General features: G+C 42.0%; 1 protein-coding gene across 12 annotated transcripts in view; it reads left to right on the top strand.

Annotated features, from left to right (window-relative positions):
* The window catches only part of NCKAP5 (NCK associated protein 5), a 912,592-nt gene that overhangs the window by 703,055 nt on the left and 185,722 nt on the right, over positions 1 to 23,815 (top strand). For all 12 annotated transcript variants that reach the window (XR_012072522.1, XM_072960866.1, XM_072960868.1 and 9 more), the window contains one exon: positions 15,454 to 15,522. Coding sequence is in view for 11 of the 12 variants with exons in the window: in XM_072960866.1 (XP_072816967.1) it covers positions 15,454 to 15,522 (69 nt within the window). In the remaining variant the exon portion in view is untranslated. The remainder of the gene's footprint in view (positions 1 to 15,453; positions 15,523 to 23,815) is intronic.

The raw sequence follows: 23,815 nt of genomic DNA, 5'->3' as shown, positions 1-23,815 counted from the left end.
TGATTAATTACAATGGTGTGAACTTGGTCATGTTTTTGAGATGATGTTCCCTCCAGAGCAATTGACTAGATAATTGTGCTCTAGCTGCCACCGATGTAAGAGGAACTCAGCAGGTAGAGACAGTTCCAGACCCTAGCCTGGAGCTGTCTCCACCTAGCCGCCACTTACTTGATCAAAGGGAACATGCTTTGTGAAAGTGTCTCTTCAAGGAAATTGGGCAAAATTCTACCACCTGAGGGATAAAATTAAGATTTATTTAATACCCAATCTATGAGTGCACATGATCCAAATGCTCAATGCGATGGCTAAAAGGGCAGAAAAAATAAAAAGTAGAGATCTAATTTTGTCTGTAAAATAAAGAGTGGATTTGATGAAGCTGAGATCTCTGTCACTCCTGATATTCTTGTGAATAATACCAAAAGACAAATCACAGTGGCTGAGTGGGTAGTCATTACTTAACATTCTCTGGGCTGCATTTCCTTTGTCTATAAATTTATGTGATTAGTCTCGATATCCCAGTCCCTTCTAACTCTAAAAGTTCACAAATTTATTCAGAAAGTTGAAAGTGCCAGGCAAATATAGGTGTGATGTCATTGAGACCTATGTATAGATATATGCGCTTATATACATACATATATAAAGATCTCTGTATACACATATATGTGTACCCCTCCCAGATGACATTTGGCAAAGTCTAGACTTTGGTGTCAAACTGGGTGAGAAGGATGCTACTGGTATATAGTAGGTAGACTGGGATGCTGTTAAACATCCCCCAACACAGAGGACAGTCCCTCCAGGCATAAAAATGATCTGACCCAAAATGTCCCTATAGCTGAGGTGGAGAAACTCTGGTTTGTATATGTATGAGCGTTGGGTGTGTTTTGTAGGGTGTTTTGTTATTTCAGTTTTCATCTTTCTGTCTTTTTCAGTTTGTTCCAAGGGCAAAATCAATAGTAATAGGGATCACAAACATTATTTTGATTGTCACACAAACCTGATCAGTATAACCTGAAAAACAGAAAACATTACACAGTTGCAGACAGAGTCCTCCTGGAGTTTAAGGGCATGATAGCAAGTGGAAATGATATAAATGCAACAGGTATTAACATTTGGAACAGTACTTGTAACCAGCTCATTTCTGGACAATTCTGGGACCATGTTGCAAGCCCTTCATATCACTGCCAATTTCCTTTGACATGAAATGGTATTCTACTTACAAACCTATTCCTAGACCTTACTCTTGCTGCACTTGAATGGTTTCTAGTCTTACAGTGCTGGCTTATGCTGTGTACACACACACACACACACACACACACACACACACACACACACACACAGATAAATACACACACATACTGATAAACACACACATATATAAACTGCATACACACTGTCTCGTTACACAGAAGAGTTTTTGTATACAGTTTGCTCTAACTAGATCAACAAGACATTGTTTTCCTAACCATCTGTTGAGACATGGAAATAAGCTTTGCTGTGCACAGCCTAACATTTTATCCATGTTTGTCTTAATGAAACTTCATTCTGGTTTGGTTACACTTCTCTCTGCTCGACAGATTGCATCAAAGTCTGGTTAAGAGAAATAAGACCAGCCAGGCTCTGTAAGATCTAGCAGAAGTTGGCTGACCCTCTCATGGACTCAAAGAAGGGAACAGTGAGGACCACAGGTGTTCAGAATTTTATAAAAGGGATGGTTGTACTATGCCAGAAATTAAAGTATGATGTGCTTCTTCATCTCTTAAGAATTTATGATTTTATGATGATTTATATCTGGAAAATTACTACTATAAATTCAAAGAAATCTGGGATTTACAGCTGGAAGAAATTTTGAAGATGGCCTCATCCAGTAAGATGATGAGGGAGAAAAAATAAAACCCTGAGAGGTTAAAACAACTTGATCAGTGTCACAGCAAGTAAATGCCAGAGCTAGAAATCATATGTTCCTGGCCATGGTCTCTGCCACATTACACTGCTAAAAACGTTTTTAACACCACTAAATACAACCAAAAACCCAGGTCTCTCGATGTGACACTATGTGTATACTTAAAAAGTCTCTCTGAGATGTCATCTAGGTATAAAATACCTCCTTAGTTGCATCACTGGGTAAGTACACAGTGTACACAGTGATCCAATATTATCCTGGTAAAATGATGTGGAATTCAAACAGAAAAGTCTTTTAATAAAATTGGTGGCAGCCAGCTTCCCAACCTACATATCTGTTATTGCCCCTGAACTGAGCTGTGAGCTGGGGTGTTTATTCTTTGGTTATCCAGCCCTCAGTAAGGAATTATAGTTCAGCTCCCTCATGCCTTTTCACCACAGGGTCCCAGTGGCTTAAAAACATCTTCCAGCTCCCCCCAACTCACCCATTCAAAGTAATCCAGGAAATTTTAAAAGCTAGAACAAGAAGAATCAGGGTGGTGTATAAAAATATTAGCTCTCTCTCTCTTCTCATGATTTTCAAAGCAAATTCTGCCACTTGCCAATTCTCTGAAGGGGAGCGAAAGATCAGCCTCTCCCTTTTAGCTCCTGGACTTGCTCACCGGGAGTGCAGTTTCTAGAAGGAGGTTTAGTTTAGCATAATTTCATTAAAGGAAAAACAGCTGGGAGTTCAGGGTGCCAAGAAGTTTACTGCAGTGGTTTACAGTACTTCTGAGTTAGTTAGGTCTGTGTGACCTAAAGAAAGCCACTAAGCCTCTCTGAGCCTCAGGTTGCTCACCTGGAAAATGAGCCTAACAGTCTCTTGGTCGTGTTACTGTAAGAATTCCGTGAGATAAACTATACTCAGTGCTGAATGCAAAGCCTGGTAATCATCGATCCTTGTTAGCTCTGTCATCATAATTGCCATTTTCCAGAACTCCGTTGCTCATCTCTGTCACAGCTACACCAATGACTTGAGCCCTGGCTTCCACCTTAAATTAGACCCTCCTTCCCAGCTTGTGGATGGGTCTCTTCCAGATGTTATTCTCACATCTCAAATATACAAAGCTGAACTACTTGTTTCTTCGAAACTGATTATGTTGAGAACTGCCACAAATTTGAGGGTAACTCCTTTCTCATGGCCAGAACTTATTTACATCTTTTAACTCCAGTTAGGAAATCTGGGGACACCAAATGATAGAACTAAGTCCTGGGGTGTCACATGTCCTTATGGATTCAGCTACAGGCAACAGCCAAACTAAATTATCCTTAGACACCGAGTTACCTCTGTTGCACTCCCTCCTGGTAGGAAGACAGAAAGCTCTGAGTGTGGGAGCAGCTGTGGCCCCTCATGCTGGGGACAGATAAGAGTGGACAGCAGGGCTGAGGCAGCCTTCCTCTGTCTGACTCTCCACTGTCCATCCACTCCACCAACTGGCAAGGCAGTTGTCCGCAGTAGAAAGACTAGAGGTTATGCATGATAATTAAATGTAATTGCAATCTTCCTAAAGCATAATACCATTTTCCTTGTGAATTCTTAAGCAAAGGTCTTAGAACAGATAGATAGCTAGATACAAGCAGAGAAAGAAGAACATGGGCCAATGTCAGGAAACCATACATCATGTAAATAATTGGGGTCCTTGAGCAGACAAAGAAAAGCAGGATCCTCTGGCCTGACAGGAAACCATACATTTGAGGGTGATAAGGATCCTAGAGACAGACAAAGATAGGTGGGAAAAGGCTCAAATCTTTGGCGTCCAAATGTAACCTTCTGCTCATTATACCCTCATTACAATAAAATTAGCCTTGCAAATTAGAAGTACCCATCATGCACCAACACCACGACACTTCCGATCAAGACTAAATAAGAACAAAAATCCCTCCTCCCCTCGGGAAGATGGAGCTTGGATGAAAATAACGAAATATGACTCCAAACCCTCCCTCCCAATGATATTCTTCCCATTCGTTTTTACACCCCATATAACCAGCTTGCCAAAGAAACTCAGCCCAGCTGCTTACCTGAATCTGCCCACTCTCCCCTTGAGAGCGTATTATCGCTTAATAAATCGTCACTTTACTTTCTTAGCCTCCACGTCTCATCTCTGAATTCTTTCTGCAACAAGACAAGAACCTTGTCTCTGGTAAAAAAGTGACAGTATTCTTCCATAAAGATGAAGCAAGAGTCAGAGTGAGCCATCAGCACCACTGAAAAGGATTTCTTGTAAACATGCAAACAATGCAGAGAAAGCTGGGAGAGGTCAGTGGGACTGCGGGCACACCTTGCTTCAGAACAAGGGTTACACATTGTTGTCATTTTTGTCTTCTCTGTGGGAAAGGAAGAAATGTTACATGGCAAAGCAATAGACTCTTTCTAAAAGTCTCCCACAACACTGTCTATCTGTCGATCTTTGCTCTCATTTTCTATCAAAGATTTTATTACCCTCACAGAGACCTAGAATATCAACCTTTGCTTCCTCTTTGGTTGTTGCTGCCCTCATCTAGATGCTGGTTAGGAGCTGGTGAATGTGTTCTGAATTCTCTCTCTAATGTGTATCTCCCTCCTTCTTCCTGATGTCACTGACTTAGCTCAGGGGTAGGTTATCCTTGACAGGATGCTGCAGTCACATGCTTTCTGGTCTCCTCACCTGCCTCTGTAGTCCCTCTTTGTCACTGGTGCTGGGTAGTTACTTAAAATACACGTTTGGTCACCACACCTCCCCTGCACCACAGTGTCTGGTTCCTTCCACTTCTCTGTCCTTAGCTTTGGCTAGTGTCCCCACTCTGCACCCTCTGACCCTGTTACAGCAGATCTGGGCTGCCCAAGAACACCGAATCCCTTCCAGAACTTCTTTGCCCTCAAGCCTGCGTAGTGCTCTATTAGTTGCGTGTGTGTGTGTGTGCGCGCGTGCGCGTGTGTGAGAGAGAAATGTGTTTAGAGACAAGTGCATAAATGCATTTTACAGTGAAAAATTATAATGCAGACAATTGAGTAATTGCTACTAGGTCAACAAATGAAATATTGCTAGTAGCCCAGAGCCCATGGGCTCCTCTCTTATCACAGCCCCCTTTCTCCCCACTAGAGGCGATTATTCATCTGACTTCTGGAATTATCATTTTCTTGCCTTTTGAAAAAATAGTTTTACTTCCTATTTTTGTATCCCAAAACAACATAATTTAATTTTTCCAATTTTCACATTTGTATATGGAATCATGTTCAGAGATTATGCGTATGTATGTATAAATATGTTTAAATGTATTTCCTGCTTCTTTTATTCAGTGGTATCGTTGCAAGATTCGTACATGTTATACTTTACATGCTCTCTATTCTACTGTTTCTTATTTCTGTATAGTGTTCCATTACATCAATTTATCACAACTTACCAGTTTGCACTGTTAATCTTCACTTGAATTATTTGCATCTGGGAGCTGGGAAGAACAAAGCTGCTGTGAATGTATGTGTACTGCCATCCTGCTGTGTGTGTTCACAGACACCGGTAGTGGAGGTACCTGAAAATGGCACTGCTGGGCCAGGAGGTATGAGTCTCCTCTCCTTCAGTAGGTTGAGGCAAACTGTTGTACAGTCGTGTACTAACTTCCACCCCTACCAGTATTGTATGGGAGATCCTGTTTCTCCACGTGTTTTTCTACACATGCCATACATGTTCTTTCTGTTTGTGCCGATCTGGTGCATGTGTAATGATTTATCTTGGTAGTTCTAACTCACATGTTAAAGTAACTTCCTCGTTGGGGTAAAATGATTCCTGGAACACAAATGTCTGTGCTTGTTAACTTCCTCTTTTTGTCTTTCCATTCCTGTATAGTTTAGAGGTCAGAGATGCCTCTTCCTGAGGAATTCCCAGTCAATTCAACCACCTGTTTTGCCTGCTTCTTTGTAGAGTAGGGACAACTGCTCAGGTTATATTTCTCAGGCTGTATTTGTTTATATGTTTTTCCTTCAAAATAGTTAAAGAATAAGGACTGTGTATATAAAGAAAACCCTGTAGCTTAAAGGATGTATATGGACCATCTCTTTCAGTTTCTTTATCTGTAAAGGGGGGCTAATGTCATCTACCCCATATAGTCTAGGGGTCTTCAGTTAAATGAGGTCATAGGGTCAGAATATCAATTGATATTATGTTATGTAAATCAGTCAAGTTTTGTATAGTTCAACTACTAAAATGACAGATTGTTAATGTCACAGACATTCTGTACTGAACAGAGTGATCAGATCCTTTCATGTATCTCAGCTCTGTGAAATTTCTCTGCGACTCTTCCAAAACCACAGAATTCACTCTAGTCTCCTATTACTTGAAAGTTGTAGATCTGGTATTTCTGAAAGCACACTTGGGGAGTGAAATATGTTCAAAGGTTGTTTTTGCTAAGAATTTGAGAGAACCTGAATTTTTGGTTCTGTCCACAATTAAAAATACTTTTTACATTTTGAGCACAAATATGTAATTTTTTAAGTTGCTAAGGTTTTTGGTTTTAATAGGAATAATTTGACTGTAGTATTAAATGTTTGGAATAGTGAAATGTTTCTACCAGTCTTGAAAAACACACACTTGTCAGACACGCAAATCTTCACTTCCCTGAGTCAACACGAGGCTGACTCCCAAGCACAGTCTGTTCCATGCTGAAAAGACCCATTTTCCTCTTCTAGCTGGTGGAGGGTGGGGGATGGAGTCACAGGGGAGAGGAGGTCAGGTAAATCCCCCCTTAGCAAATGCAGAGACAAAGGAGGCAGCCTCATTAATTAGGGAGGAGGTACATGTACCCTTAAAAATAAATTTATAGAGCCTATGTTTGAGTTTCCAAAATCGAACATAAATCAAAATCAAAACAGATATTAGGAAGAAAGCAGAGATGGGAATGGCATCTGAGCTGAGACCTGATGGTCACCAGTGAGGCAGACTTGTTCCTGGATGAAAAATCAGGCACAAGTAGTCAACCCTCTGTGTTAGCAGATAGAAATGCGCGATCACACCATTTGAGAGCTCTTCTCAGGCTCTCTGATAGAAGCGATGGTGTGCGGGATGGTGTGCAGAAGCCAGCTCATGCCAGCTTTTGAGAGCCAATTGGTACTTTTTAGAGAATATCACAAGCTCATTGTGAAACATAACAATTATAAATTAAATTATATAAACTTATCTTGATTCAAGATAAAGGGTAATATATACTCAAAATTCATCACTTCCTAATTATGTTACAACATTTGGCTTCCACCACAGTGCTCTCTCCTGTATAGTAAGAATGCTACCTGAAAGTACTCTGCTCTGCTCTCCTCTCAGCTCTGTGTTTGGCAGCTGGAAATCAGTCATGATGAGAGTAATTACACCATGCAAATCGGAGAAGACCACAAAGCAGGTTCTTCTCTCTCAAAGAAACAGTTGTTCAGTATTTGCCAGCATGCTCCTGGAGAGGAGTTTGCTGATTTTCTGGTGTGAGCATGTGACTCCGGCGGCTGTTTATGCAGCCTATTTTCAGGTGCATGTGTCAGTTACTATTCTGTGTTTGTGTAACTTTGTTATTCTCACTCTGTGTCAGTCTGAAGGGTTTACTTGGGCTTTTCCATTCTTGTTTATAGCCGTGGGGGTGGGAGCGGGGGTGGGGCAGGCAGAAGGGGACCAGCAGCTGTGGTGATTTGCCAAAATGTCAAGACCTGTACAAGTAGCAAGGGTTGGCAAAGCAAGTGTGAGTGGAACCAAGAAACAGAATCTTGGAAGCGTGAAGTGGAAACATTCATCTCCCTAAACCAATTAACGTTTCTTTTTATAATCCTAGTTGTGGTCTACATCCCCAGGATGCAAGAATTGTATATGCAAAGGATCAGAACTACCAATAGTATGGGTCCCTTCCAAGTTCTTGGCACACTGCAGGGTGTGGAAGACAAAGGTGTCTGCCTTCAAAGAGCACTGGGAGTGGTGGGGAGGAATGTGGACCATCCTGGACTATGGTGTGATGGGGGCTATAATAAAAGGGTGGGCAGGGAGCTATAAGAGTATAAGGCATCCACAAATCAGGTAGGCGACTATTTCATGTGTACAGTTTAGGAAGGACGTCGTTCTTTTCAGCTTCTCGAAGACATGGTGGAGGTTATTACGATTAAGTCCTTCTAAGCCTTACAGAAAGTCCTAGGAGGTGATCACTGATGATACGATTTCAAGGTGAAATGCAGTGCCCTCTCCCAGACCACCCCCCACCCCTGCATACCTGCCCACCTTCTAGCTCCTAAAATGCTACAATTAAAGATTCACTCTTTAATCCTCTCTTAAAATGCAAATCCTCTTCATGCTTTGTTTATCAGCTTTGAATCTTAATTTGAATGAAGCTCGGAGTGTCTCTCTGAGAGCAGGGTTATCTAGCGGGAGAGGGTGGCTGGTAAGTAGGTACCTGAAAGTGGGACTAAGAAGAGAGAGGAGTGAAGGGGGCAACACAGAAAAGGGAGACCGCAGGTGGAAGGGGCCAGCGCCTGAGCGAATCTGTATGTGAGGCTGTTTAAAATACCCAGTTCTGAGGACTCTTGGCTGAAACCTTCCCAATCAACAGGACGACTTCTATCCTGGCCAGCACCCTTCCCTGTGATAAAGTGTGTGAGCTGCCCAGGGTCCAGCAGGGAGTTGTTCTGTAAAGGACAGAAGGAAATTAGCATTGACTACGTTCTACAGTGGGCCAGGTTCTGTGTTAGATGTTTCACATTCGTCATCTCCTTCAACCCCAGAGGAGTAGTGGGTGTGTCTGTCACTCCTGCTCATCAAGGAGGAGACAGACTCAAAGTCCAAGTGACTTGCCTGCGGTGATGATAAGCATCAGGATCCAAATAAATGCTCACTTGACTTCAAAGCCCAGGCCTCTTTCCATTGAAAAAAAATTAAAAGGAAATTAGCAAAGCTCGCTGTGGCCTCCAATTAGAATCTCACATTTTCCTCCCGGGGTGATAGATCCCTCCTACCGCCTGTCAGCTCCAAACATGGATTTCTTTCCGGCATATCCTCATAGGCAAGACAATTATTGAGCTTTCTTTTTGTTTGTATTATGGAAGCATTACCTTTTATTATTTTCCAGATACAATGTAATATCAAATAATATTTTCCCAAATCACACACACTTTTTTCTGTTCTAAATGCAGACACACACACACACAAATATTCTCTCAGAGGCTTTTTTCCCGCAGTGAGGATCACTGATCTGGGGGGAGAGAAGCAGACTCGGAGAAAGCAATGTGCAAAGTTGTATGGTGTTTTTATCTGTATATAGTGCAAATCATTACGGTAGGTGTTATACTTGAAACCTGTAGTCGGTACTTTGTGGAAGCAAATAGCTCAGGGACCTAGTTCACGTCAAGAGACTTGCAAAGGCTTCCTGGCAGAGATGACAAGTGTGGTGACCATCCCCAATTCCAGAGAAGCATTGAGAAGCTCCTGAACAGTTCTACTACTACAGGAGGTGGGAGCCAGGGGGAGGCAGGAGGTCTGAAGCTGATCCCTCTGAGACACTGCTTCTCCAAGTGTGGTCCCCAGACCAGCAGCATCAGCATCACCTGGGAACTTGTTAGAGATGCACATTCTCAGGCTCTGCCCTAAATACACTGAATCTAAACACTGGGGATGATACCCAACAATCTGTGATTTAACATGCATGCCATGTCATCCTGATGCATACTCAAGTTTGCCATCCTCTAGTCTAATGCTCCACCCAAGGATTTAAATTCCGAAAGTACATAGAGGTTTCATTGCGAAGTGGTTTCTAATCAACTCTTTAAAATGAACCTGCAGACATGGCCTACAGAACAGGTTCTCATTGGTTGAGATCCTACACTCCTTGAGATATGGATGCTATTTTACTTGAATTTAGGTCCCCAGTGACTTGTGCTGGGCCAGACTTACTGGGCATCCCTCAGATTATTACAAGGGTAAGGACATTTTGACAGTGTGTCTGTGCATGTATGGGCACAGAGGTTTTTTTTCTAAGCCTTCCAGGGATGCATGTCTTATTCCTTTGGTGGATGGACAGAGCTTATAACTATTTCCTGAAGTTTTGTAGAGTGGGCAAATTTGCCTCCAAGATGCACAGAAGCTCTAGACGTTGGCCCAGGTGTGATCTTACATGCAGTCTGTGGGAAACGCACTTTCACTGTGTACCGCCTCACCCCACCCCTGCCAACATGGCCACCGCCATGACTAGACATGATGAGATGAATAATCCTGAAACCCCATGAGTTTCAACTGATGAAGATAGAAGGAAGAAGATTCAATATCCAGGTCCAGTTCTTGATATCCTTTGCATTCAGGCTTTCTACCACACTACTAGACAGAAATGTAGACTCTTGGATGGCGTGGCACACATGGCCACTCCCATAGGGCCTTCTCCTTAGATAGTTTTCAAAATAGAACAGACTACAGTGTAATTAAGGATATCTGGGAGCTCTCTGTTTTGTTTTTAAGGCTGAACCTGAAGGTTCTCCGCCCACAGAGTGAAGTTGTTGAGATGCACTATAATGGGCAGCTGGGGTATTTAGCTCACGTGCCACAGGACTCTGTTTAGAGGTGCGATCGTAGACAAGTGCGCTTTCACAAACCGTGATTTTTAGAGAAATGCCTTTTTCCTGACCTTATCCTAACCTGTTTGCCTTTGCTAAATGGAAGGGTCTTCTGCAAGCTGGGAAGATGTCATTCTGTAAAAGGCCGGCTATTACAGAAGGGAAGCCACAGGGTTGTTGCAGCCCTTTTAACTATTGTGAATTGGAGTTTTTCTTCTCTTCCTTTTTCCCCTTCAGAGGACATCCTTCTCTTTCCACCTTCTTCTTTCCTCCATAAAACAAAGGATAAGGCAAGTGTGGTCAAAGTTAACCTTTGGGGAATGTGAGTAAAAGGTAGAGGGGAATTCTTTGTAATGTTTCTGAAACCTTTCTATTCATCTGAAATTACTTTTTAATTTAAATATATGCCCCCATTTAAGTTTTCAGGTTCAGATCTTAGCCAGACCACAAAAAATGAGTAGAATTTAGAAGGGCCAATGGGAAAGTGAAGCATATTCCATCTAGAACAGTGGAACAAAAGATGTAGCCCAGGGAATAAGAACTTGACCTTCGTGAGATGAACAGGGGTTGGGCCTGATCTGAGAGGTGGCATATGCTATCCAGCACCAAATACGTGTTGCATAGATGAGTGGGGACAGAGTGTAAGAGGTGAAAATCCTAGTGGAGTTGTTATTTTATGCAGAGGAAAGTTTTTTGTGTAGAACTGTTCTACCTTTGGTCTGTAGAAAAGAATACTGTCTTAGTGTGTTCAGGCTGCTATAACAAAACACCACAGACTGAGTATCTCATAAGTAACAGAAATTTATTTCTCTCCATTCTGGAGGCTAGGAAGTCCAAGATCAAGACACCGGCATGGTCACATGCCAGTGAGCATCCTCTGCTTGGTTCATGGCCATAGCCTGCCCCCTCTCACTGTGTCCTCGCTGGAGGGAAGGGGTTAGCAACCCTCAGAGCCTCCTTTGTGAGGATTCCAATCCCATTCGTGAGGCTCCACCCTCATGACCTACTCACCTTTCAGAGGCCCCACCTCCTGATACCCTCACTTCGGGCATTAGGATTTCAACATATGAATTTGGGGAGGATACAAACATTCAGGCATCACAGATGTATTGAGAAAGATTTAGACATAATAAGCACTTAGCAGTTTCATGTAGAGCAGTGGTTTAGAAGCCTTGGTCCCTGTAATCATTTGTCAGCTCTGGCCAGCCTGTCCATTCACAGAGCAGGGCCTTTAAGAAACAGAGTTCCTTTTAAATATATACTCAGTCAGACCCATTTTCCACGGCACACCAAAGCAATGTAGATTTACTCCATGAAGCTCTTCAGTTTTGTAAAGACCTTTAAGGACTTCAGGGATGAAATCGGAAACATATTTAGATCCCTATAATTTGGAATTATGAGAAAACCACACAGAGCAGGAAATCCTCTCAATCAGGCACTACTAAGTCTAGCAAAAGTTGTTGATGGCTGTGGAAGACAAAGCTGAACCCAAAGACCGACTACTACATTTGATTGAAGGCTCTAATGACGTCCTCTGAGTACACTGATTTAATAACATGCTTATTGAAAGTGGACAAAGCCTGTGTGGTCATTCAGTAATTCTCAGCAGTGACACCTATATTTTCTTTCCCCCTCTGCCTTATCCTTTCTCAACCCTGCCATACAAATAGTCACTATCTCTTTAAATCAAATTTAATTAAGTTTTCCTTTTTCTTTTTCTATTTTTCCCCCCTGTTGTCTCCTATTGGTAGCAGGTTAATCCTGAATTTCTAATAAACACAAATGGATTAAAGAAAATCATGACTTCAAGATTATTTTAACTTCACTGGCGTAATTGCTAATATCTCCATCGTCCCCTGGGATATGTAGGATTACATCAATTAAATTGGTCGCTGCAACTGAACACATTAACCAGAAATGTGACTACTGTGTCTTCACCAGCATCCTTTAGGTATTTAATTTGCTTGCCTGTAAGAGATTGTCAGAGCAGTAAACGTGAGGCAAGTAATGTAAATGGTGTAATGATGGTAATTATCTGAATGAATCAATTGGAGTGTTATTGCAACGTGATATTGTGGGTAGAAGAGAAATGTAGACATCATATAAATTCCCATTTTCAATTCTATTTCCTTACACAGTTTTTCCAAGATGTTAAAAGTGAAAGCAATGTAAACTGGTGTTGCTATTCCTTCCTTTCTCTCTCCACGTCATCCTTTGTGCTGTGGCCTTACTAAATGCGGCAGACCCCAGGAAAGCTAAATTTCTCCAAAGAAAGCAGTGACTTTATAAGATTGAAATTCTAGCAGTTTCTCCATGATTCATAGTACCCAAATATGGGAACCAGAAGTCACTTTGTGAAATGGCTAGTTCATTCCTTTTGCTCATTAACTACTAAAGAACTGTAAACCCAGAAAGGTTCAATGACTTGCTGAAGGTTACACAACCTGGTATGGCTAGGTCAACGGCAATGGAGTGGACTCAGCCTGCCCACCTGGGCTGGGAGAGGAGCTGAGAGGTTACACCTGCTGCATGCGGAAGGAGGTTCTGTGTGACAGGCCACAGCAAGGCCTGGAGGGAACAGCAGCAGGTCAGGAAAAGCTTTCCGTTTAGTTTGGGTGGTGAATGGAATGATAGAACAGTCTAGGGATAACCAGCACTTAAAAATCCAAACAGATGTCAGGAAGAAGGATGGGGCTTCAGGACAGACATGTGTCAGTGCTGAGAATGGAGTGAACATGGTGGGATCCACCAGAGGGATGGGAGTGTTGGGGAGTTAAGGGGAGTTGCTAAAACAGGGATTCGAGCCCAGAGGCAAAAGATCAAAGCCAAGTATTAGAATTGAGACTGAAAGAAGTAACAGGAGTTTGGCTCCTCAGCCTTGAATGACGACTAGGCTGAGGTGATCCGACAGTGGCTAGAGCATCTCCCAGCAGACTGTTTGCCATCCATTGTCTTCACCTTTTGTGCGCATCCTAGCTCAGTCAGGCCACCTGAGTTTCATTGTTAAGTAACAAATGGGCCTAAATCTGAAACTTTTCATATATCTACCAAAAAAAAAAAAAGATTTAAATCAACCAAGCACAAATAGAATCTTCTATGTTACCAGAAAACAGAACACTAGGACATCAAATTGCTGTCCATAGGAAAATAAACATCAAATACCCACAGCACTCTGGCAGCAAGCCTGTGTGTCCCAGGGCGGTGGTAGCAGAGGGTACAAGGAAAGCACCCCCAGAAAGAGAAGTTGTGACACCATGAGCTCAAATCTGATCACAGATGGAGATGTGGTTCCCAGGGCTGGCTGTGGGCAGGGCTTGAAAGTGTGTGGAACCTAAGGTGACCATCTCAGTGAGGCAGTGTTTCTGGGGGAAAGGAGGCAGAGAGAGAAGAGGTACCATTTGGAAATGTGATTGTGAAGGGGAAAAGAAGAGGGAAATTTTCAAGATGCTATAGAAATAAAAGAGACATATAAGACCAACCTCCCCAATCATCATCCAGTAAAGAGGCTAAAACAAGGATATACAGGGCAAGGGCGGAAGAATAGCACGCGAAAGTGATCAACTCTGATAAAATAGAAAGAATACGACTAGAGAATTGTAGGGGAAAAGTGTGAGGGGAAAGTTGACTGCTGCATGTGTAATAGGAGGGGGCAAGGCACAGGATGGTACCTAGATGGTAGCAGTAGAGTGAGACAGCCAGGGAAGTAATGACAGCCATGTAAGAACTGGTCCGAGGGGGGTGGGATGGGCTCGAAGGGGTAGAAAAGGAAGTGACTCCTCACTCCTTTTAGTATAGTTTTGACTTTTGGAATCATTAACGTTTTCCATATTCGGAAAATAAATTGAAACCAACAAGAAGAAGGGAAATTAAATTCAACTACTGTCAGAAACAAAGGAACTGAAGAGCATAGCCACACTAAAGTGTGTGGGGTGGGGGCAAGCTGGTCTAGTATCGTGTGAACACAGTATTTTTACTATATACCTGCATTCTAAAGAAAAAAGAAATTATGAATTTGTCTTTTTTTTGTAGTGTAACAATTTTGTGTGCACTGTAGGGTTAAAGAAATGAGTAAATAGAATGATGTCAGCAGGGTTGTAGTGAGGGGTGGGTGGGATTTGCTGGGGGGGTTGAGGGGGCAGCCATGGGAAAGGGAACTTAGGTCAGGATGCAGGCTGGGGCCAGCAGTGGCCGGAGTGAACCCAGGTCACCTAATGCAGAGGGCAGTTCTCATGCTACGATTTCATGGTTCTTCTAAAACCTAATATGCTTTTACTGATGACTTTTATTCTTATTATTTTGCTAATAACCTAGTAAGCATATTCACCCTAGTAACCCATAGTAACCTATTCAACATTCAGGTACCCACAAGGTCAGAGGAGCAGGAAAGCAGCACTTTTAAAAAGAGAAGGGAGGTCAGAGGGACTCAAGTATAGTTTATTTCTCCAATTTCTCAGTATAGTCTCATGGTCAAAAGTCACTGAGTAACAAGGGAAACAACATGTTTAGTCTGCATTTGGAATTACGCTTTCGGAAATTTACCTGAGATTTTTTTTTTTCATGACCTAAACAAATCTCAAGTTGTGAAACCGTGACAGGTCTTAATGAAGTGGATTAAGGCACTTCTTACATTTACATTTTCATCGAATGAAATAAACGTTGTAATCTTTTTTACAGAACCCTTTCACATCAGTAATACAGAACACTTTCACCACATCAGGCCATGATTTGATTTTCTACCTGTTCAGAATATCAAGTTTTGCATTTCTTTCAATGATAATGTCTTTTTTGTGAACAAGCTGATAAGATGGAAGCCATCCCTGAAATATTTATAATAGTACTTAGAACAAACTTGTCAAAGATTCTTCTACAAAATTGTTTTGGATCCTGAGGAGCTATATTTAGTAACTGTATTGAAGAAGCTGTCACATAACACAACATTTCATTGATTTAGCTGTATTATTTTTGTATCTTTACTGCAGGCAGAGAATTCAGCGTTGGCTTTGGAAAATGAAAATCAAAGGGAACAGTATGAGAGATGTCTCGATGAGGTAAGGGGGATGCTGAGGTTCTGGCTAAGAGACTGGACTAGTCAGGATTCCCAGATCTTAATGTATGTCAGATCTTAATATATGTCTATTACCAGTCTCTAGAGAACAAGAGCATTTTCTCCTTCAACGGAAGGTTGTAAACATGTAGATATGGAGAAGGAATCCTTCTGCAGGCATCTGCAAATTCCTCTTGGTTACTGTTTCGTATTCTTGGGGCATAGGGTGGGGTGTGCTTCACTGTATGATAAATTCCTTCTGTCCAGTAAGTGTGATCCCAGCCTGTGAATGAAAAAAACCACCTCAGACCTGTGCATCTCCAATTGGATGCCATTTCTGAAAAAGCGAATCCTGGATAGAGTGGGTGGGGATGATGTTCACAGCTGGCAACCGGAGGGAAAAAATCAGCAAATTGAGAACAAGTCAAGAAGAGAAAGGGAAGTGAGGAAGAAAATTTGAGCAGATTGAAAGGAGACAGGGCCACGCGCATGAGTAAACTCAAGAAATATTATTTGATGATAATGAAAAGATGAAGGCAGAGATGGTGGGCGTTTCAGAGTTCCTGAGAGGCGAGGAGAAAATCGAAGTGTGTGCAGTTCCCTCATTCTCTTCTATCCGTACTGTACCAGCCAGCTAGGACCGGCCGCTGGCCTCCCTGACAAGCTCTCATCTGGGACGTGGCTGGTGATTGGAGTCATGCATTTAATGGGATAACTTTTCTAGTCAGTGGCCCAGTCCTCTAAAACTTGCACATATCCTTCTAGGAGATTCCATTTGAGAGTTGTTATGTTATAACTAACACTGATTTTAAGAAAATAAGAGAAACTATGTTTCATCAAGTTCCATTCCCTTACCAGTGGAAACTGGTATTATATCTTCAGTCTTCTCCTCCTCATTAACAAATGGGAATATCTTTTCCAAGAAATGCCCTTGAACTTTCTTACCCCTTCCCTCCCCCTGATATTCCCCTTGACTGTCCCAGAGGTGATGGGTTAAAAGACAAAGAACACAGGCTCAGATCCCACATGTGGTGTCAACACCTCCGCCATATTCTTCTCTCCTCCCTTGCAACTAGAAATGGTGTCTCTCATCAGAGTTCCACCTGTACTTGGTATTTTCCAACACCAGTGGTTCTTGAAATGTGATCCCTGGACTGGCAGCATCAGCCTCATCTGGGAACTTGTTAGTAATGCAGATTCTTAAGCTCCATCCCCAGCCACAGAGAGTCAGAGACTCTGGGGGTGGAGGTGGGCCCAGATAAACATGCGTCCGAGTAATGCGCTGCCTCCACCACGTGAGAGCCATCATCCTCACAGCACAGACCACGTTGCATCACAGTTACTGATAATGGTTGAAGAACCCACAGAATGTCCCCAGAAAATTGCTTAGTTATTTCATATTTTAATTCTTTAATATTTCCAGCCATATATAGTCATTAATCAAGCAAAATGGTGTTTGCAGTCCTCTGCTCTGTCAGGATTTAAAAGGACTGAGGATAATCTTGACAATGTCCAAAGTTAAAAGAAGAACTAGTAAGTTGACATGAAAAGGGGGAGTGATGACTCAAGGTCTAGTGAGGCCAGTCCAGCCCTTCTCACCCCTGTTCCCCAGGCTCTTGGTCCAATCAGAGTTTTAGGGCAAGACAGACCAAATAGATCCAAGGATATGAAAAGGAACAGATATTGCCCTTGGGTCATATGTATTGATCAACAAAATTTCATTTAACCTACTGCCCAGAAATTTCCAACGAGACTTAATCTGTATTCAGAAATCAAATGTATGTGAATCACACCACAGAAACTTATTTGTCACAATTTGCCCACAAGTCAACCCACCCCATCAGCCTAAAGCTCAGAGCATTTCTTTATGGAAACTCACCTTCTGTTTTCTGTGTCCCCTATGCCTACTTTCTGAAGGTTTCATCAGAATGTGTCCTGTAAAACTTAGGTTTTCACCCACAAAATCATTTAGTATAAAGTTTCCACTGAAGACAGAATTTTTAGAGGGAGACTATGTTCTTAATTGCAGAAATTAACTGTTGCCAAAGAGGTGATTTGCAACAAAGAACCACCTCTGAGCAGTACAAATGTTTTGTATTCATGAATACTGGCCCCTGATTACACATGCCAGTTGTTTTGTAACTAATTGCATGAGGGTAGACAATCTATTTCCACGCATTGTAAGAGAACACTCTCCAAGGAGTAGTTGAATGTAGTAATAATGCCAACTGGAAATTCTTTTCAAGGCTTTTTATACTAATTAGACAAACTAACAAGGTAAGGCTTCATGTAAGTTATTTCCTTGCTAGTGGGTTTCATAAAACATGCACAGGTGGATAAAATGTAAATTTAAAGCTTTTTGCAATCCCTTTTGCACTGATTGTTATTTTCTTGGAAATGAAGAACATACTAAAGATTTGGGGAAAACACTTGGGAGTAGGCCATGCCCTCTGTGTGTTCTAATAGAAGGATGTGTTTATTCAGAAGAAACAGATGCACATCCATAGATACACAAACACATACACATACATGTGCACACACTTTGCCACTTTGTTACCACCTCTACTGCTACCCAACCCCTCATCTCCTCGCCTTGCAATGCAAAAGCAAAACCAAGGACCAATCCTGATTTGGGGGGCCATTGGAGATTTTCATGTTGGAATTCAGCTTTTTTGTCCAACTGTCAGACAGTTTGCTGGCAAGCAGTGAAGTGCTGTGTAGTCTTGGTATTGCCTCTGCCAGTTCCTTTAAGACCAATCTATTCCCATTTAGAGAAGTATAAGGACACATTTAAATAAGTAAAATAACATCTCCTCAAACTGCTGCCTTGCATTTAGATGCATTCAGTATCCTCCAAGTCTTTTGTTTGTTATCAGCCTCACCTAGGCCCGGGGACATCAAGGTGCCCCCGGCCTAGCAGGAGCAGTGATGGGGTGGTTAGTCCCAGAGGGATGAGGTGTGGGCAACTCACAGAGGAAATGGACTGCACTGGGGACTTGGAGGACTTACAGCACAGTCACCAAAGGGCAGAAGGAGCAGTGGGGAGGGGAGGTGGTGAAAGGAGCTGAGCTGAAAGGGCATCTTTAGCAGGAGGGGCTGGGACAGGTAAAGTCTGAGATATAGAAAGGCAAGTGGTTCTCACTTGGGCTCACCTGGGGAGCTGTAAACATACCACTGGTTGGGCCCCCTGCTTAGAGATTCTGATCTGATTCTGGAGTGGACCCTGGGTATTAGAATTTTGAAAGCCCTGCAGGGGGTTATAATATTCAGCCAAGATTAAGAACCACTGCCCTACATCTCTGAATGCTGTGCCTTAGAGAGCATTTTCAGAAAGTGTCCACAAGAGGAGGAAAGTTCTACCTAACTGGATATGATAGAAGGGCAATGGGCTCACGTGGAAATTAGGGTTATTTCAATTTCTTAACAGTGAGCAAAAAATTTACCCTGTCCCGGTGTTTCTCAAAGTGTGTTTCTGGGCCCCTTCTGCCCAGAAGGAACATGTGTCTCGATTGCTTAACTGTGATTCTCAGACCTCACTCAGCCCTTCTTAAGCAGAATGATGGGTCAAGAAATTGACAGTTTTAACAAACTTCCCAAGCACAGCTTTTGCACAGAGAAGTTGGAAAACTTGCCTCCCCATTAGACCACCAGAGTCGGGCCAGAGTTCCACAGTCAGCGAGGGTGCTATATATAGTATTTGAGTTCTTCTCGACTTCTCCATGCTCTGCACTTCAGAGCACAGGGGCAGGGAAAAGCAGACCCCAGGGTGTAGTTCAGAAAAAAGAAAAAAGCTTCAGAATTTATTTTAAACCAAGACTGACTAAAGACAGAAGCAGGTTGCTAAGAACAGTTCTTAACTTTTCTTTCGGATTCTGCTGCTATCTGCCAAGACTAGATTGTGGAATCACCATCAGCTTTCGTCATCACGTCTGTGACCTAAGTTATCTTTAAAATCATTGTGTTGATAAATGTAGAGGAAAGATGACCCTGCTCATGTCTCTCACATGCTTCAAATGTTCATTTCATAAATAGACCCATTCCAGGGATCATCTTGTGAACCTATTAGAGGTTGCAGGCGCAAGCGCCGAACAGTTGTTCTGTTGATGCATCAGAGAAGCTGAGCTGGTCATAGTAGTAACAAAAGCCAAGAAACGATCTTTATAAACAGTGCCAAGGAAAGCGTTTGTATCACGTGCCTGCCTTTCTGCAAAGAACCTGTGAGCTCTGCTGGGTAATATAACCCCATGTCAGGAAATCAACAGATGATCCACTTCTTGTGCCCGCTCTAGACTCAGCCCACCACGGGCAGCACCTGTGTTCTAGTCACCACTATTTCTCCAAGATCCAGCACAATTTTTGGCCCAGACTAGGTCACTTAATGCATATTTGTTGAATAAGTAAATGAATGAATGGAGATTATCAGCAGCAAATTAATTTCCAAATTGGTTTTTGCTGGAATCCCACATACATATATAGATGAGTTTCCCCCACCCCAGTATTTTATAGGATTTTTTACAGCATGAATAAATAATATAGGTGCTTAGTAACTTATATTTATACATGAATATTATGCATACACGCAGACACACACACATATGCACACACACACACACGCATACTTCTTTCCTTTACAAATAAAAGCCCATATGTTCAAACCATCCTTCCTTAAAATGGGTTTATTTTCTGAAGTCTGAGTGACCAAATTCAGATTTAACATTTATGGGATGACTGCTTTTTATCAGGTACTGCCCAAGGCAGTTTCTCTGTTTATGTCTGTCATCACATACATTTTCCACAACGCTTTTAGAGGTTCCCCTGCTTTACATATGGGAAAAGTCAGGTTGCTCCCCCGACTTCCACTCCCCCCACCACATATCAGTCAGTGATCTACACAGGCAGCATTTGAACCTAGGTCTTTCTTGTGATCTTGTCCCAGTGTTCCTCGCACCTGCCCTCAGCCACCTTAGTACAATAAACCAAGCTCAGAAACACAGAAAACTTCTCCAAAGCACATTTCCCAAAACCTGTGCTTCTGCGACCGGGTTTTTAACTTACCTTGCTGATATGACAGTGGCTTTGCATTAAAATAAATAAATAAAATTAAATAAATAAATAAAATTAAAAAGCACATTGTGCTGAGCACCAGAAATTGACACATTGTAATTGACTGTACTTCAATTAAAAAAAAAAAAGCACATGAATGGATGCAGGCAAGACCACCAGGCAGGAGGCCAGGACTGTTAAGCATAGTCTACTGAGCTCCTCAGTCCCCCACCCTCGACCCCACCCTTGACCCTGAACCTCTTGCAGATGCAGTGAGAGTAGGTTCCCTCTTAGAAGAGACTCCGAGGCAGGGCTTCTCGTTCAGCCTCAGGGACCATTTTGCAATAAAACAGCAGACATCTCTGCAGCCTGACTTCTCCCTCTGCCTGCCCCCTTTCAGGGGAATGTGGGAGAAATCATGATCCCTCTACCCTTGACAGGGAAGAACAAAGATGTGTGGGTCGAAGATGAGCCAGGTGTCAGAGGAGCTGGCTCATCTGAGAGAAACCTTCCCGAGAGGAAAGGAGAGGTGGACCTGGGCCCTCTCTGTGACGTCCCTGTCCCTGTCTGCCCTGCAGCCCTGCTCCTCTCCTACATGTGAAGGGGGGAAGGTGCCACGTTGAGCCTCAGGGACCTTGTTACACAAGCCAGGGGCTTGAGGACTGTCAGCTTCACTTGTGTCTCAGGTCCCCCTGGCCCAGCCCAGCTGTTCTTTATTTTTTCTTTGGAGAGGAAAGCTGTCAGATGACACTGGAAGGTATTTGTTCTCATTAGCTGGGCCTGCGAGTGGGTGATGATTTGCAGCCCAAGTGCTAAGGGCATGAGGCACGATGCTCTGGTGAGGGCAGGGACCCATTCCAGGGATCATCTTGTGAACCTATTAGAGGTTGCAGGCGCAAGCGCCGAACAGTTGTTCTGTTGATGCATCAGAGAAGCTGAGCTGGTCATAGTAGTAACAAAAGCCAAGAAACGATCTTTATAAACAGTGCCAAGGAAAGCGTTTGTATCACGTGCCTGCCTTTCTGCAAAGAACCTGTGAGCTCTGCTGGGTAATATAACCCCATGTCAGGAGGTAAAGAATAATGCATTCACATATCTTTGTTCAATTTTCAAGTAGAGTAAACACTTGTCCAAAGTACATGCCAAAAGGAACTGTATCAGAGAGAGTCTGCAAGCCTATAGGGCAAACACATTTGGACTACAAAGATATAACATATTTACTCCTGCAAGCTCTTACAGATAAGATATTCATTTATGACTCCCATTAAATCACGCAGAGAGCTATTTTATGCGACCACCATTCTACAGACTAGTTTAAGTGAGGAACCAGTTTGGGGGAAGAAAAGAAAATATTGATATTAGGCAGTTTTATGAGAATGTAAATCAAATCCAAAGTTTGCGATCCAAAAGGATTAAATTATTTATAGTATAAATTAACTCTGATACATTGTTCCTGATTCAAGCAGCATGAATAGATCAGTTCTTCTGTTGTTGTTTTTTTAATTTGCAAGAATAAAATACATGATATATAGTTTGACTTCAAATTCTCAGTTATGAATTGGAATGAACATTTAAAAACTGAAAGATTTTCAAGATTATGCTATTGGCCAATTTCTGTGGGCTGAATAACATTTATCACCATTGTGATTAGATATAAACAAAGTGATAAAGGACAAAGAAAAAGCACCAGTTACAGAAAATATGGTTTATTTTGTTCTGTGATAGTTCTTAGATATGCTTCTTTAACTTGGCCTGTACTAAAAGAAAATACTTAAGAATACTTTTTCTTCAAAACTACAGTTAGTTTCAAGAAAGGCCTTTCTTTTTTACTTATTGTGAACAACATAAATTTGAAAAGGATTTTGATAGGAAAAAAAAATCCTTCTTGTGCATACAGTTCAACTAATCAATTATAGGTAATCTGATTCTAGTCATTTTACTGCTGTGGTGTGAATGTCTGCTAGCCACAAGTTGATGACAGCCTGTATTTTAATTTTCAGTGAGGCTTACTGGTTGCCCACTGTCATTAAGGATGTGCTATTTTGTCAATATTGAGTCAAGAAACAATTAAGCTTCATGAAAACTTTTTTACTGTCATCTGTTGCACTATGCTAGACAGACAAACAAGCATGCATAGTTTAGCATCACCAAATGTAAATTTGTTATTGAGAGAAAAAGAAGATAAAAGTGTGGTCCAGCCTTCAGCTGAATGGGAGAATTACCAAGATGATTTCATGATTACATACATATCACACTTAGAAATGTGTTCTTGCCAGCCTCCTTCCAGCTATGTTCTCTTTGAAACCAAGGAACACATCCCGGTCACCTAGCTTTGCAAATAGAGACTCTCTGCAGATTTGTGCTGGATAAATGAAGGAAGAAATGAATGAACAGAAATACCTTATATTTAGGATATTTAAGTATCCTGACTAGATCTTTATTGCTGTCAGTTTCAGTTATCACACTAAATGTTTATAGTTTATGTACTGACTAAAAACTATCACATAATTCCCCTATCTACTATAGTTTGTCAATAGTGGCCATATGGGTACCTAGCTTCAAGGCTGTAGTGAAATTTAGTAAGTGACTGTTTGTGAAGTGCTTCTGAAATCTGCAGGTGAAAAAGAAATCTTAATACAAATACATATAGAAACAATGAATGATTATCTGGAAAAAGTGCCAGATCCTTGAAATACCCAGAACATGCTATTAGTTTTTCACATGGTCCTTAACTGGAATTGTGTCACCTGTCTACTCCTCAGCCAGTCACTGAGAGGGAATGAAATTACCAACAGTGGCTTAATTAATCAAGATTCACCTTCGTGGGCTGACAGGGGCCCAGCTTTTCCTATCATCCCAAGCTGCCTGATACCTAGAGAAAATTGAGATTCTATTAATATATTAGTGACAATTATATTTGGTTATGTATTGGAGGAAATTCAGCATAACCATGGCTATTTGACTTCTTCCTCGTATTAAGAAGTTCAGAGATAGTGCAGCTCCATGGATCATCAGGACCAGGCTCATCTGATTTTTCTGCCCCCAAATACTTAATATGTGACTTCCATTGTCAAAGTGGTTGCTGAAGCTCCAGCCATCACTTTCATATCCCATATAGGAAAAAAAAAAGGGTGAGCCCCCCCTTTCTATGAGACTTCCTATAAGTCCAAGAAAATAGACTGCTAATTACTCATTGGCCAGAAGTTTGCCACATAGTGACAAGGAAGGCTGGGGACTATAATTGGATGTGCCTA

Source organism: Vicugna pacos, chromosome 5, assembly GCF_048564905.1.
Source record: "Vicugna pacos chromosome 5, VicPac4, whole genome shotgun sequence".
NCBI classification, from domain to species: Eukaryota; Metazoa; Chordata; class Mammalia; order Artiodactyla; family Camelidae; genus Vicugna; species Vicugna pacos.
This window is presented reverse-complemented; position numbering and strand designations above follow the sequence as displayed.